We start from the raw sequence: 16366 nt of genomic DNA on the forward strand, positions 1-16366 counted from the left end.
TGAAGGGTAAGATCCTAGGAAAGAGAGACAGCAGGGGCAGTCTCTGGCCTTAGAACCTATTCATATCCCGGCTCTGTGAGTTGTATGATCCTAAGTTCCTCTGTCTCAGTACCTGTATAATGGTTGAAACTATAGTACTGTACCTACACCATGGGGTGAATGCATGGAGGTTAAATGAACGTGCTTACCGCACCACCTAAGTAAATTTTTAGCGGTAATAGTCTTTCTGCATCTCTCATTGTAGCGGACAATACAGAAATAAAAATTTAGAAATGTGATGAATTAGCAAAGGGAAAACCCCATGAGACTCTCTGTAAAAGGGATTTCACCTAATCTGCCAACCTGCCTCGTCCAAGCACTTGGATTTTGGTTGGGCTCCCGGAACCGGCGTGAACTGAGCTTTACCTTGCCTTGTGAGCACGCAAAAAGATTCTGTTGGTGGGGTGGCAGCTTGGTGGGTTGTATTTATTCCACGGCTGTTTTACTCGCCACACTCGCAGTCCACAATATGCCCCTTTTAAAATACGGACTCAAAGGCGTCCTCCCATCCACCTTTCCCTTAGGCGTCACGCAAAGCTCGGACCTGCCCCCACCCGGAGCCGAAAGTAAGGTGAGGCGCGGAGCGTTGTGGCGTCGGGGAAACGCGACCACTCGCTCCATCCCTCTGCGGGTTCGTGTCACGAATACTACAGTTCCCAGCAGGCTCCACGAGCTCTGGGTGCCCCTCAGACGGCGCCCGGCGGCTACGGCGGGGGGCTGTAGTTTCTTCCGGGCTCGCCACAACCTTCTTCCCTCTCCTCCGCAAAACAGGCAGTTACCGGGTGCTGGAGCTTTCCCTCGATTTCCGGAAAAGGCCGGTCGCCAGTGGCGTCAGAGTTTCCGCGCAAGACTGCGCGCTACTCCGGCCTGGAGGGCGGAGCGGCGGGACCCTAAGAGCCTTGCGCTGGGTGACGACCTCGGTCACGTTTTACGGCCGTCCCTCTGGTCGGCGGGGTACGGCGGCCGCGCACGCGCGGCAGGGGGCTTGGGGCTGGGCCCTGCCTGACGCGATCGCAGCCTGCGGCGATGAACTGCCGGTAGGCGGCTGGCGACGGGGCGGGGACGCGGGGTGTGGTTGGGGGGCGTCTTGACCTCGGCCTCAGCCAGTAGGACAGCCTCGGCCTCGCGGACGGAAATGGTTCCCTGGGTGCGGACGATCGGGGAGAAACTGAAGCAGCGGCTGCGGCTGGACGTGGGGCGCGAGATCTGCCGCCAATACCCGCTGTTCTGCTTCCTGCTGCTCTGCCTCAGCGCCGCCTCCCTGCTTCTTAACAGGTAACGCCGCAGCGCGGAGCCGGGGCGGCGGCTTTTCTCTGAAGCTGCGGACGCCCGGCCCGTGCTGCTTCACCGTGTGGAGGCCGCGTAGCTGCGGAACTGGGGGCCGCTGGGGAGAGCGAGCTTTGCAGAGGAGCGTCCTCGGGGTGCTCTGCTGAGCGTCGGGCGCGGAAGCACAGGCAGGTGGGGTGGGGTTGATTGCCTCCTTTCCCGAGGCTTCATCTTCTGAGCTACCTTCTTCTTATGCATTTCTCAAAACGAGTCCTTCGTCTTCAGTGCTTTTCAAAACTGAAATCTGTGTGTCGTCTCCAATTGAGACCGTACAGAGGCAGTCGAGTCTGCTGACGGAGGAGGGTTCAAGGTCCAGTCCGAAAGCGCAATTTTAGGCGGAATCCGCACACCTCCAGCGCGTTCCTTCATCCCCCCTGCCCACCCTTCAGCTTGCAGCTGAAGCTTTTCCCTCAGTATTGTTGAATAAAACAGTCATAAAGATTTGTTGGATAGAAATCAGAAAGCAAAGTGGTACCCGTCTCAACATCCCTAGAATATTTTTAAGGGTACTTGATGACAAAAAAAGGAAAAGGGAAAAAAAAAAAAAAACCCTGAAATATTCCGAAAGGTTAAAGTTGGGAAATTCAATTGACATTTTAAAATCAGAAGATTCTACCCACGAAAGAAACTTGTTATCCTTCATTTTGGAAATTGTTGCGATGCAATAGGTAGCAGAGGATACTTTTCCATTAAAATTAATACCAGATTTGCTTTTGGTGGAAAGAAGTCTGAGACAGTTGTCATTGACAGCATCTGCATGCTGTTTTCTCTGATGTTTTGAACCGGCAACCATTCTTTTTTTTTTTTTTTTTTTTTTTTTTTTGAGACGGAGTTTCGCCCTTGTTACCCAGGCTGGAGTGCAATGGCGCGATCTCGGCTCACTGCAACCTCCGCCTCCTGGGTTCAGGCAATTCTCCTGCCTCAGCCTCCTGAGTAGCTGGGATTACAGGCACGCGCCACCATGCCCAGCTAATTTTTTGTATTAGTAGAGACGGGGTTTCACCATGTTGACCAGGATGGTCTCGATCTCTTGACCTCGTGATCCACCCGCCTCGGCCTCCCAAAGTGCTGGGATTACAGGCTTGAGCCACCGCGCCCGGCCAACCATTCTTAACTCTTTATCTTAAGGTAGTTTATACCCAAGGATAGCAACAGAGAACAATGCACAAGGAGTTTGGTAACTTCATTTTGCTCTAGCGTAACCATTATTTGTAACTATGTTGAAGTTAGATTTCTTCCCTAGTAGTGGCATTGCTTTCTTGTTGATTCTCGGTTTAAATATTATTGAGCTTAAATAGTAGTTGATATTTACTAAGAATTGTGCTTTGTGATGGTGAGATGTTTGAACTGTTGGAGTGTGGGAGAAATGGAATCCTTAACAGAGGGAAACCTAATTATTATTTACTTTCTGTCATCTGTAAGGTGTTCCAAGCTAGACAAACAGGTTTAGTATGAAAGAAATGTAAGCTTCATATGATTTTTATTTTATTTAATTTTTTTGAGATGGAGTCTCACTCTGTTGCCCAGGCTGGAGTGCAGTGATGTGGTCTCAGCTCACTGCAACCTCCACCTCCCGGGTTCAAGCGATTATCATGCTTCAGCCTCTAGAATAGCTGGGACTACAGGTGGTTACCACCATGCCAGGCTGATTTTTTAATACTTTTAGTAGAGATGGGGTTTCACCATGTTGGCCAGGCTGGTCTTGAACTCCTGACCCCAAGTGATCCACCCACCTTGGCCTCCCAAAGTGCTGGGATTACAGGTGTGAGCCACTGAACACGACCATATGATTAACTTTTGTCCATGGATTCTTGCCTGCCTCTTGGGAACTGGGTCAGTATAGGTTTCTAAGGTAGGACAGCCATCTACTAGGAGCAGGTTGAACTAGATTTCTGAGGTCATCTGCTTATGAAATCATGACATTTAGTGTTGTGTGTTATTAAGAAGTTACAGTATACCATCTGATCTGTATACCATCTAACCTGTACCCTTTATTTCTTTTATGCAGAGAAGGTAGGAAATACACATAAATGTTATCTGAGTGGTTGGCTTTATGAGTGAAGCTGTTTTTACATATGTTTTGGTGTTTTCCAGTTATTCTGTAATCAGCAAAAGTGATCTTAGACACTGTAGAACTGTCTTGAATAAAATAATTATTATGTATCCCTTTTCCAGGAAAAAGTCTTTTGGAAGGTGCCAGATGGTGTATATAGCATGCTTTTCAGTGTATACATGTGATTTTAAAAAAAATTGTGTGTGTTCACACACACACACACACACACACACACAGATGCTTAGAGTATCTCTGAAATGTTATTATACAAGAAAACATGCGCCCTTCTGAGATGACGTATACTAGGTACATCTATTCTGAAATAAACAATCGTAGATGAAATTGATCCTTGAACAGTGCAGAGATTAGGACATTGACCCCTATGAAGTAAAAAATCTGAGTTGAACACCTTGGGATCCATACAAAGTACCACTAATGTTGTTGGGAGTGCTCCCAGGAAGCAGAGAAAAGTAATGATATTACAGAAAAAGCTGAAATGCTTGATATGTACTATAGATTGAGATTTGCAGCTGTGATTACCTGCCATTTCAAGATAAATAAATCGAGTATAAGGACCACTGTGAAAAAAGAAAAGGACATTCATGAAGCCATTGCTACAACTATGCCAGCAGGTGTAAAAACTGCACTTTTTGCAAAATACTTTTTTATCTTGTGCTGAAAATTTAGCTTTTATGTGGGGGCAGAATTGCTATGAGAAGGGCATACGTATAGACTAATACTATTCAAAAAAAGGTAAAGTCATTCTATAACAGCCTAAAGCAAAAGGAAGGAGAAGAATCTAAAACTGGATAATTTAATGCCAGCAAAGGATAGCTTGATAATTTTAGGAAGAGGTCTGGTGGAAAAATGTCAAGCAAACCAAAGAAAGAGCCTCTGCTGACCAAGCAAGAGGCAGCAGATGAGTTCTCACACACCATTAAGAAAATCACTGAGGAGAAAGTATTAAATATATCTTCCTGAATGGCTGTTTTTTATGAATGCAAGTTTATTAAGAAAAAAGAATAAAAGAATGGTGACACCATAGACAGAACAGGTTTTTACTGCAATGAAAGTGTCTTGGTTTGGAAAAAATGCCACAAAGGACATTTATTAGTAAGGAAGAGAAATGAGCACCAGGATTTAAGGCAGGAGGGGATAGGCTAATTCTACTGTTTTATGCAAATACAATTGGGTTCCTTGTTTGTGAAGCGTCTAACCCCCAGCTTTGAAGGCAAAAGGTAAGTACCAGCCTTTTGGTTGTACAAGAAGGCCTGGACAACAGGAATCTTTCTGAATTAATTTCATTGATGTTTTGTCCCTGAAATCAGGAAGTACCTTGCCAGCAAGGGATTGCTTTTAAAGATTCTTTTGATATCTGACTATGGCCCTGGACACCCAGAACCCCCTGAGTTTGACACCAAAGGCATTGAAGTGGTCTGCTTTCCCCCAGACACAATGTCTCTAATTCAGCCTCTAAATCTAGGGTGTCATAAAGACCTTTAAGGCTCATTATAAGTGGTACTGTATGGAAAGCATTGTCAGTGCTGTGGAAGAGAACTCCAATAGAGAGAACACCATGAAAGTTTGGAAGGATCACACCATTGAAGATGCAGTCATTAAAGCCATAAAAGCCATCAGGCTTGAAGCAATAAATTACTGATGGAGAAAACTACACCCAGTTATTGTGCATAACCTCACAGGATTTACAGCAGAGCCAATCAAGGAAATCATGAAAGAGATTGTGGATATGACAAAAAAGTTTGAGTTTAGAGAGTTTCAGGATAAAGATCTTGGAGAAATTCAAGAGCCAGTAGACATCACACCAGAGGAATTAACAGAATACAACTTGATAAAGATGAGTGCTTTGCAACTAGTGCTAGACAATGAGGAAGAAGACTTAGAGGAAACAGTGCCAGGGGCCGAATGCAGTGGCTCATGCCTATAAGCCCAGCACTTTGGGAGGCCAAGGTTTATGGATTGCTTGAGCCCAGGAGTTCAAGGCAAGCCTGGGTAACACGGTGAAACCCTGTGTCTACAAAAAAAAAAAGTACAAAAAAATTAGGTGGATATGGATGTGCGTATCTGTAGTCCCAGCTACTTGGAGGGCTGAGGTGGGGAGGATCAATTGATCCTGGGATGCAGTGATCCATGATAGTACCTACCATTGCACTCTGACTGGGATAACAGAGTGAGACTCTATCTCAAAAAAAAAAAAAAAAAATTCAGTGGTGCCAGAAAACAAATTGACAGTAGACAATCTGGCAGAATGTTTTTGATTATCAAGACTGCTTTTGACTTCTTTTGTGACATGGACCCTTCTTTGATTACTGGCACTGAATCTAAAGCAAATGGTAGAATAAAGATTAGTACTGTATAAAAATGTTTTTGGAGAAATGTAAAAGCAAAAAAGTTGGGCAGAAATTATGATGTATTTCCGTAAAGTTACATTGAGTGTGCCTGCTTCTTGTGCATCCCCTTCTGTCTCTTTTACCCTTGTAATTCCTGAGACAGCAAGATCAGCCCCGCCTTTTCAGCCTACCCAATGTGAAGACAATGAAGATGAAGACCTTTATGATGATCCACTTCTACTTAATAGTAAATATATTTTCTCTTCCTTATGATATTCTTAATAGCATTTTGTTTTCTCTAGCTTACATTATTGTAAGAATGTATTGGTAAGGCTTTTGGTCAACAGTAGACTATTAGGAGTTAAGTTTTGGGGGAGTAAAAATGTATATGTGGATTGTTGATTGCAGGGAGACCAATGTCCCTATATTGTCTTTATCTGATTTAGGAATTCACATTATTTTAGCCCTTTTATTTATTTATTTATTTATTTATTTATTTATTTATTTATTTTTTTTTTGAGGCGGAGTTTCACTCTTGTTACCCAGGCTGGAGTGCAATGGCGCGATCTCGGCTCACCGCAACCTCCGCCTCCTGGGTTCAGGCAATTCTCCTGCCTCAGCCTCCTGAGTAGCTGGGACTACAGGCACGCACCACCGTGCCCAGCTAATTTTTTTTTTTTGTATTAGTAGAGACGGGGTTTCACCATGTTGACCAGGATGGTCTCGATCTCTTGACTTCGTGATCCACCCGCCTCGGCCTCCCAAAGTGCTGGGATTACAGGCTTGAGCCACCGCGCCCGGCCCCTTTTATTTATTTTTTTGATACAGAATCTCACTCCGTCACCTAGGCTAGACAATGGCATGATCTTGGCTCACTGCAGCCTCCACCTCCTGTGCTCAAGTAATCCTCCCACTTCAACCTCCCAGTAGTGGGGACTATAGGCATGTGCCACCCTGCTGAGCTAATTTTTTAAGTTTATTTTTTGTGTACAGATGAGGTCTCACTATATTGCCCAGGCTGGTCTTGAACTGCTAGACTCAAGCAATCCTCCTGCCTCTGCCTCGCAAAGTGCTGGAATTACAGGTGTGAGCTGTCATGCCTGGCCTAGCCCTTTTAAATGAGCAGTTTTCTTTCTCTCTTTCTCTTTCTCTTTTTGACCCTGAAGCAGTCTATAAGGTAGGTATCTGTTTCATGAAACTTTGGTAAAACCATTTGGGCCAGGTGCCTTTTATTGGCAATCAGGATTCTAATTACTGTTTTAATTTTTTAATGATAATTGATCTATTCAAATTCTCTAGTTTTTCACTTACTAGTTGCTAGCATATTTGTCTTTTAAAAAATTTGTTTAAGGCCGTGTGTGGTGGCTCATGCCTGTAATCCCAGCACTTTGGGAGACCAAGGCGAGGATCACTTGAGCCCAGGAGTTCAAGAGCAGCCTGGGCAATATGGCAAAAGCCCATCTCTACAAACAAGTAGTTGGGCATGGTGGTGTATTCCTGTAGTTGCAGCTACCCACAAGGCTGAGGTGAGAGGATCGCTTACTTGAGCCCAAAAGGTTGAGGCTGCAGTAAGTAAGCTGTGATCATGCTACTGCATTCCAGCCTGAGGTGACAGAGTGAGACTCTGCCTCAAAAATGTTTTATAAAGTTATTTTATATAGGTTTTCCATTTATTAATATGTAGTTGTTCATAGTCTTATATTTTATTTCAGTTATAGCTATGGTTACTTTTTTCATTCTGTATTTTATATATTTGTATCCTTGATCTGTCTTGTTAGAGATTTGTCCTTTTTTTTTTTTGAGATGGAGTTTCACTCTTGTTGCCCAAGCTGAAGTGCAATGGCGTGATCTTGGCTTACCACAACCTCTGCCTCCTAGGTTCAAGTGATTCTGCCTCAGCCTCCTGAATAGCTGGGATTATAGGCATGAGCCACCATGCCTGGCTAATTTTGTATTTGTAGTAGAGATGGTCTACAATTTTATATTTGTAGTAGAGATGGTTTCTGTATGTTGGTCAGGCTGGTCTCAAACTCCCAACCTCAGGTGGTCTGCCCACCTTGGCCTCCCAAAGTGCTGGGATTACATGCGTGAGTCACTGTGCCTGGCCAAGGTTTGTCTTTTTATTAACTTTTGATTTTGAAAATTTCCAAGCATACATAAGAGAGTGTTAAAAACTTCCAAGCACCCATTACTCAACTTTAACAACTATCCTTATTTTGCCACTCTTTTTTGGCCTAATCTTTTTTAAAAAAATATCTTGAATGGTGGGTGAGGTGGCTCATGCCTGTAATTCTAGCTCGCTGGGAGGTAGAGGTGGGAGGATCACTTGAGGCCAGGAGTTGGAGGACAACCTGGACAACATAGAAAAATGCTCTCTCTCTTTTTTTTTGAGATGGAGTCTCACTTTGTTGCCTGGGCTGGAGTGCAGTGGCATGATCTTGGCTCACTGCACTCTCTACCTCCTGGGTTCAAGATATTCTTGTGCCTTAGTCTCCCAAGTAGCTGGGATTATAGGGATGCACCACCATGCCTGGCTAATTTTTGTGTTTTTACTAAAGACCCCAACATGGGGTTCTGCCCACCTCAGCCTCCCAAAGTTCTGGGATTATGCACCTGGCCAGAAAGACCCTGTCTCTACAAAAAAAAAAAAAAAAAAAAAAGCCAGGCATGGTGGCACATGTATGTGGTCCTAGCTACTCGGGAGGCTGAGGTGGGAGGATTGCTGGAGCTGACAGTTCGAGGCTATAGTGAGATATGATTGTGCCCCAACACTCCAGCCTGGGTGACAGAGCAGACCCTGTCTCTATAAAAAATAGAAATAAAAAAAAAAATCACTTCTATACAGAACTAGGATATTACAAAATTAATAATTGGTTAGTATCATCTAATAACTACTCCAAAATAAAATTTTCTCAATTGAGTAAAAGTGTATAGTGTTTTTTCTAATTGGTATCTAAACAAGTTCTACTCCTATTTGGTTGCTATATCTCAAGCTTTTCTAAATGTTTTATAATCTAGAACAAGGGTTGATACTTTTTTTTTCTGTAAAATGTTAGGTAGTAAATATTTTAGGGTTTGTATGCTATGTTAGGTCTCTGTTGCATATTCTTCTTTTTTTTAAAAAAAAAAAAAAAACCCTTTAAAAATGTAAAACCTTTCTTAGTATGAGGGGCATACAAAAACAGGTATACTTTGGCTCACAGGCCATCATTTTTCAACTGCTGATCTGCAAGATCCCACTTCACCTTTTTTTCTCCTTGCTATTAACTTGTTGAGGAAACTGGATCATTTGTTCACATTCTGGGTTTTGTTGGTGGTTTCCTTGTAGTGTCTTGTTTTTTAAACCTCACATTTGTATTTTTGGTAGTCAGAGTGTTTGATCTATAGGCTCAGTTAGATTTAGTTTGTTTTTTTTTTTTTTTTTTAATCCATGCGGGGAGTGCTGCACAAAAACTTTAGTGATGCCGTGTATATTCTGTTGCATCACATCAGTGGATATGTAAGATGGGGTTGCCTCACTTTTAATGGATTTAGTAAATGTCAGCTGATACTGTGTCCAACAATCTTACTCCGGTTTTGCCATTTATCTATTTCCTGAATCAGTTACTTTATTATGGGGTACAACATGGTTATTCTCTTAATTCTTTCATACTTTCTGTAGTTTTAAATTTGAATTCTTTTTTGTAGAATTTCTTCATTCCATTCATTAGGTCTATTTAATTACTCTGATACACAGTTCAAATTGGAAAAGTAGGATAAATGCTTATTCTTTATCAATTTTTAGAGTAATAATTGGTGCCATACTAACCTCCATTAGTAGCTGTGACATTGATCTCGTCGGGGTCACCACCTGAGTTAATCACCACCTGTGGGGGGTCTGTCCTGCAAACCCTGACTCCGCAACACTCAACACAGAGTACAGTGAATGAATGGGCTAGGGAGGGTGTTAGCTTTACCCTATGACCTAATGCTCTAAGTTAGGAACTGGCTGCCTTCAGCCTGTTCCATTATTACAAGTTATGAAAACCTTTCGGCCTTCCAAAAGGTATGAGAGTATATCTTATAACTTTCCCTAATATTTCCCTTAATATTTTGCCAACCACTCTGAGTGAATCCCAATAAGTATCCAGTTAGAAGTTTCCTTGTTTTATTAATTTTTCCAAGAACTAGCTTATATTTTATTAATTTGTTGTCATTGTCTATTTTGTTGATTACTGCTCTTGACTGTTTTCCTGTATTTGAAGGTATGAATGCTCAACTTACTGGTTTTCAGTGGTTTTTTTGTTTTTTTGAATACTTCAAGTTCTGGGATACATGTGCAGAGCGCACAGGTTTATTACATAGGTATACATATGCCATGGTGGTTTGCTGCACCCATCAACTTGTCATCTACATTAGATATTTCTCCTAATGCTATCCCTCCCCCATCTCCCCCAGCACCCTACAGGCCCAGGTGTGTGACGTTCCCCTCCCTTGTGTCCCTGTGTTCTCATTGTTCAGCTCCCACTTATGAGTGAGAACATGTGGTGTTTGCTTTTCTGTTCCTGTGTTAGTTTGCTGAGAATGCTGGTTTCCAGCTTTATCCAGGTCCTTGCAAAGGACATGAACTCCTCATTTCTTGTGGCTGCATAGTATTCCATGGTGTATGTGTGCCACATTTTCTTTATCCAGTCTGTCATTGATGGGCATTTGGGTTGGTTCCAAGTCTTTGCTATCATTAACAGTGCTGCAGTAAACATATGTGTGCCTGTGTCTTCATAGTAAAATGATTTATAATCCTTTGGGTATATACTCAGTAATGGAATTTCTGGGTGAAATGGTATTTCTGGTTGTAAATCCTTGAAGAATTGCCACACTATCTTCCACAATGGTTGAACCAATTTACACTCCCACCAACGATGTAAAAGCATTCCTGTGTCTCCACATCCTCTCCAACATCTGTTGTTTCCTGACTTTTTAATGGTTGCCATTCTAACTGGCATGAGATGGTATCTCATTGTGGTTTTGATTTGCATTTCTCTAATAACCAGTGATGATGAGCTTTTTTTCATGTGTTTCTTGGCCACATAAATGTCTTCTTTTGAGAAGTATCTATTCATATCCTTCGCCCAGTTTTTTGGCCACATAAATGCCTTCTTTTGAGAAGTATCTATTCATATCCTTTGCCCACTTTTTGATGGGGTTGTTTTTTTCTTGTAAATTTGTTTAAGTTCTTTGTAGAATCTGTATATAAGCCTTTTGTCAGATGGATAGATTGCAAAAATTTTCTCACATTCTGTAGGTTGCCTGTTCACTCTGATGACAGTTTCTTTTGCTGTGCAGAAGCTCTTTATTTTAATTAGATTCCATTTGTCAATTTTGGCTTTTGTTGCCATTGCTTTTGGTATTTTAGTCATGAAGTCTTTACCCATGCCTATGTCCTGAATGGTATTGCCTATGTTTTCTTCTAGGGTTTTTATAGTGTTAGTCTTACGTTTAAGTTTTTAATCCATCTTGAGTTAATTTTTGTATAGGGTTTAAGGAAGGGGTCCAGTTTCAGGTTTCTGCATATGGCTAACCAGTTTTCTCAACACCATTTATTAAATAGGAAATCAGTTCCCCATTGCTTGTTTTTGTCAGGTTTGTCAAATGGTTGTAGATGTGGGGTGTTATTTCTGAGGCCTTTGTTCTGTTCCATTGGTCTGTATATCTGTTTTGGTACCAGTACAATGCTGTTTTAGTTACTGTAGCCTTGTAGTATAGTTTGAAGTAAGGTAGCATGATGCCTCCAGCTTTGTTTTTTTTTTTGTTTAGGATTGTCTTGGCTATACGTATCTATCTTTTTGGTTTCATATGAAATTTAGAGCAGTTTTTTCTAACTCTGTGAAGAATGTCAGTGGTAGCTTGATGGGAATAGCATTAAATCCATAAATTACTTTGGGCAGTATGGCCATTTTAATGATACTTATTCTTCCTAACCATGAGCGTGAATGTTTTTCCATTTGTTTGTGTTCTCTCGTATTTCCTTGAGCAGTGGTTTGTAGTTATCCTTGAAGAGGTCCTTCACATTTCTGTAAGTTGTCTTCCTAGGTATTTTATTCTCTTTGTAGCAACTGTGAATGGGAGTTTTCTTATATTTTGGCTATTATTGATGTATAGGAATCCTTGTGATTTTTGCAAATTGATTTTGTATCCTGAGACTTTGCTGAAGTTGCTTATCATCTTAAGGATATTTTGGGCTGAGACGATGAGGTTTTCTAAATATACAGTCACGTCATCTGCAAACAGAGACAATTTGACTTCCTCTCTTCTAATTCAAATACCCTTATTTCTTTCTCTTGCCTTATTTCCCTGGCCAGAACTTCCAATACTACGTTGGATAGGAGTAGTGAGAGAGGGGGCATCCTTGCCTTGTGCTGGTTTTCAAAGAGAATGCTTCCAGCTTTTGCCCATTCAGTATGATATTAGCTATGGGTTTGTCGTAAAAAGCTCTTATTATTTTGAGATATGTTCCATCAATATCTAGTTTATTGAGAGTTTTTAGCATGAAGGGGTATGAATTTTATAGAAGGCCTTTTCTGTATCTATTGACATAATCATGTGATTTTTGTTATGGCTTCTGCTGATTTGCGTATGTTGAACCAGCTTTGCATCCCAGGGATGAAGATGACTTGATTGTGATAGATAAGCTTTTTGATGTGCTGCTGGATTTGGTTTGCCAGTATTTTATTGAGGATTTTTGCATCTATATTCATTAGGGATATTGCCCTGAAATTTGAAATTTTCTTTTTTTCTTGTGTCTCTGCCAGGTTTTGGTGTCAGGATGATGCTGGCCTCATAAAATAAGTTCAGGAGGAGTCCTGTTTTTTCTGTTGTTTGGAATAGTTTTGGAAGGAATGGTACCAGTTCCTTTTTGTACCTCTGTTAGAATTAGAATCTGAATCCATCTGGTCCTGGGCTTAATTTTGGTTGATAGGCTATTAATAACTGCCTCAATTTCAGAATTTGTTATTGGTCTATTCAGGGATTTGATTTCTTCCTGGTTTAGTCTTGGGAGGGTGTATGTGTTTAGGGATTTATCCATTTCTTAGGTTTTCTTGCAGTCTTGGCAGTTAGACGCTTGATGTTACTATTTATTTCTTTTTTTTTTTTTTTTGAGACGGAATTTCGCTCTTGATACCCAGGCTGGAGCGCAATGGCGCGATCTCGGCTCACCGCAATCTCCGCCTCCTGGGTTCAGGCAATTCTCCTGCCTCAGCCTCCTGAGTAGCTGGGATTACAGGCACGCACCACCGTGCCCAGCTAATTTTTTGTATTAGTAGAGACGGGGTTTCACCATGTTGACCAGGATGGTCTCGATCTCTTGACCTCGTGATCCACCCGCCTCGGCCTCCCAAAGTGCTGGGATTACAGGCTTGAGCCACCGCGCCCGGCCTTACTATTTATTTCTTATTGCACTGTCTGTGTCTTAAGAAGTTGTAATTGTTTTTGATCAGTTCATCTTTTTGTCTTTGTACTTAAGCTATCAATGGTTTACCCACCACACTTAGAGTGTCATAATATTCTGTGCTTTTCTGTGTACTTACTATTACCAGTGAGTTTTGTAGCTTGAGATTATTTCTTATTGCTCATTAACATCCTTTTATTTTTCAGATTGAAGAACTACCTTTAGCATTTCTTGTAAAGTAGGTGTGGTGTTCATGAAATCCCTGAGCTTTTGTTTGCTTGGGAAAGTCCTTATTTCTCCTTCATGTTTGAAAGATATTTTTGCCGGATATACTATTCTAAAGTGAAAGTTTTTTTCCTTCAGCACTTTAAATATGCTATGCACTTTAAATATGTCATATGTCTCTCCCAGCTTGTAAGGTTTCCGCTGAAAAATCTGGTGCCAGATGTATTGCAGCTCCATTGTATGTCATTTGTTTCTCTTCTCTTGGTGCTTTTAGGATCCTTTATTTATCTTTGACCTTTGGGAGTTTAATTATTAAATTTCTTCAGGTAGTCTTCTTTGGGTTAAATCTGTTTGGTGTTCCTAATCTTCTTGTACTTGAATATTGATACCTTTCTCTAGGTTTGGGATGTTCTCTATTGTTATCCCTTTGAATAAACTTTATACCCTGATCTATCTATCTACCTTCTTTTTAAGGCCAGTAACTCTTAGATTTGCCCTTTTGAAGCTATTTTCTAGATCTTTTAGATGTGTTTTTTTTGTTGTTGTTGTTCTTTGTTCTTTTGTCTTTTCTGACTTTGCATTTTCAAATAGCCTGTCTTCAAGCTTAGTAGTTCTTTCTACCACCTGATCACTTCTATTAAGAGACTCTAATGCATTCTTCTGTATGTCAGTTGCATTTTTGAACTGTAAAATTTCTGCTTGATTCTTTTAATTATTTCAATTTCTTTGTTAAATTTATCTGATAGGATTCTGAGTTCCTTCTCTGCGTTATATTGAATTTCTTTGCGTTTCCTTAATACAGCTATTTTGAATTCTCCTTCTGAAAGGTCACTATCTTTGTTTCTCCAGGATTGGTCCCTTGTACTTTATTTTTTTTTATTTTTATTATTTTTTTTTTGAGACGGAGTTTCACTCTTGTTACCCAGGCTGGAGTGCAATGGCGCGACCTCGGCTCACCGCAACCTCTGCCTCCTGGGTTCAGGCAATTCTCCTGCCTCAGCCTCCTGAGTAGTTGGGATTACAGGCACGCACCACCATGCTCAGCTAATTTTTTGTATTTTTAGTAGAGACAGGGTTTCACCATGTTGACCAGGATGGTCTCGATCTCTTGACCTCGTGATCCACCCGCCTCGGCCTCCCAAAGTGCTTGGTGGATATTTTTCAGTGTCTGGGTATTGAAGAGTTAGTTATTTATTGTAGTGTTTGCATTCTGGGCTTGTTTGTATCGTGTCCTTGGGAAGGCTTTCCTGGTAATCGAAAGGACTTGGGTGTCTTGTAAGTTTTTGGTCACTGCAGCTGTATTTGCATTAAGGGGCACCACAAGCCCAGTAATGGTGGTACTTACAGACTTATAGAGGTACCTCCTTGGTGGTCTTGGATAAGATCTGGAAGAATTCTCTGGATTACCAGGTAGAGACTCCTGTTCTCTTCTCTCACCTTCCACCAATCAGGTGGAGCCTCTCTCTCTGTGCTGAACTGACTGGAGCTGGGGGAGGGGTGACACAAGTGGCCATTACCACTAGGAGTGTGCTCTGTCAGAGAAGCCAGCACAGTGCTGGGTCTCATCCAAGGCCCACTGTAATCACTCTCTGGCTACTGATTATGTTAGCTCTGAGCCCTAGGGCTCTATAATCAGCAGGTGGTGAAGCCAGCCAGGCTTGTATCCTTCCCTTCAGGGTGGCAAGGTCCTCTGGATATGGGATGGGTAGAGAGATGCCATCCAGGAGCCAGGACCAGGAGTTGGAAACCTTAGAAATCTACCTGGTACTTTATTCTACTGTGGCTGAGCTGGTACCCATGCCGGAAGACAAAATCCTTAGCACTTTTCCCTTCCTTTTCCCCAGGCAGAGGAGTTTCTCCCCGTGTCAACTACCACCATAAGCCCATGGGAGTGCTGCTAGGCTCTATCTATCTAACTATTACTGTCAGTGCTTACTTAATGCCCAAGGCCTCTTTAGTCCACTCGTGGTGAATGGTGCCAGGCCTGGAACTCACCCTTCAGAGCAGTTGGCTCCCCTTTGGCCCAGGGTAGGTCTAGAAATTGTATTTAAGAGCCAAGGCCTGGAATTGGGTAGCCCAAGAGCCCTCTTGGTCCTCTACCCTACTTGGCCAAGCTCGTACCTGAGCTGTAAGACAACATTCCGTTTACTCTTCCTTCTGCTTTTCTGAAGCAGAAGTTGTCTCTCCTTGTAGTCATCAGAGTTGTGAATATTCTAGGCACACCTGAGGCCAGCACATCTCAAAGTCTCACCCAAGACCTACTGCGTGACCCGGTTACCGCTGCTGTCTTATTCAGAGTCCGAGGCCTCTTTAGTCAGCAGATGATGAATCCTACCAGGATGGGTCCTTCCCTTAAAGGCAGTGGATTTCCTTCTGGCCAAGGATGCGTCTAGAAATGTCATTTGGGAGCTAGGGCCTGGAAGGAGGGCCTCATTACTCTGCCCAGTTTCCTGTCTTCCTATAGTTGAGATGGTATCGAAGTTACAAGACAAAATCATCTTTACTTTCCCCTCTCCTCTCCTCAAGCAGAGGGAAAAGGTCTCTTTTGGACCTGCAAGCTGCACTGCCTGGCACTTGGGGAGGGGTTTTACAAGCCTTCCCTTACCTGCCCTGGCTGATATCTCACTAGTTCACATGCCCTCCAAGTCCACTGGCTTTGAGCCCCAGCACAGTAGTAGGACTTGCCTAGGCGTTACAGTCCTTGTGGCCTAGACTACCTTTCAAGTTTATTTAAGACCTCAGAGCACTTTAACCTGTGATGTCAAGGCTTGCCAAAACTCAGATTTGGACTACTGGGATGAGCAGTTGCCCTCTGGCCAGGACATGTGTAAATGCCCCCTCTGTGGGTGTCGGCTAAGTTTTGCCTGGTGTTGGCAGCACTGAGTTTCAATGCAAATTCCCACAGTCACTGTGTTGTCCCTCCCTCAAGCCATGTGCTTTCCTTTGCCA

General features: G+C 42.4%; 1 protein-coding gene across 23 annotated transcripts in view; it reads left to right on the forward strand.

Moving 5' to 3' along the window:
- Nucleotides 1-1053: 1053 nt before the first annotated feature.
- Nucleotides 1054-16366, forward strand: part of SNX14 (sorting nexin 14) — a 160776-nt gene continuing 145463 nt past the window's right edge. For 16 of the 23 annotated variants that reach the window (XR_010336683.1, XR_010336679.1, XR_010336684.1 and 13 more), the window contains exon 1: nucleotides 1120-1314. Coding sequence is in view for 4 of the 23 variants with exons in the window: in XM_012468806.2 (XP_012324229.1) it covers nucleotides 1175-1314 (140 nt within the window). In the remaining 19 variants the exon portion in view is untranslated. Of the gene's footprint in view, nucleotides 1315-3220; nucleotides 6014-6828; nucleotides 6851-16366 lie in introns of those variants that run through there. The other 7 variants (XM_012468806.2, XM_012468808.2, XM_021665562.2 and 4 more) reach the window with 3 other exon arrangements.

Source organism: Aotus nancymaae, unplaced genomic scaffold (genome assembly GCF_030222135.1).
Source record: "Aotus nancymaae isolate 86718 unplaced genomic scaffold, 86718_ANA_hifiasm-v0.15.2.pri h1tg000040l, whole genome shotgun sequence".
Taxonomy (NCBI): domain Eukaryota; kingdom Metazoa; phylum Chordata; class Mammalia; order Primates; family Aotidae; genus Aotus; species Aotus nancymaae.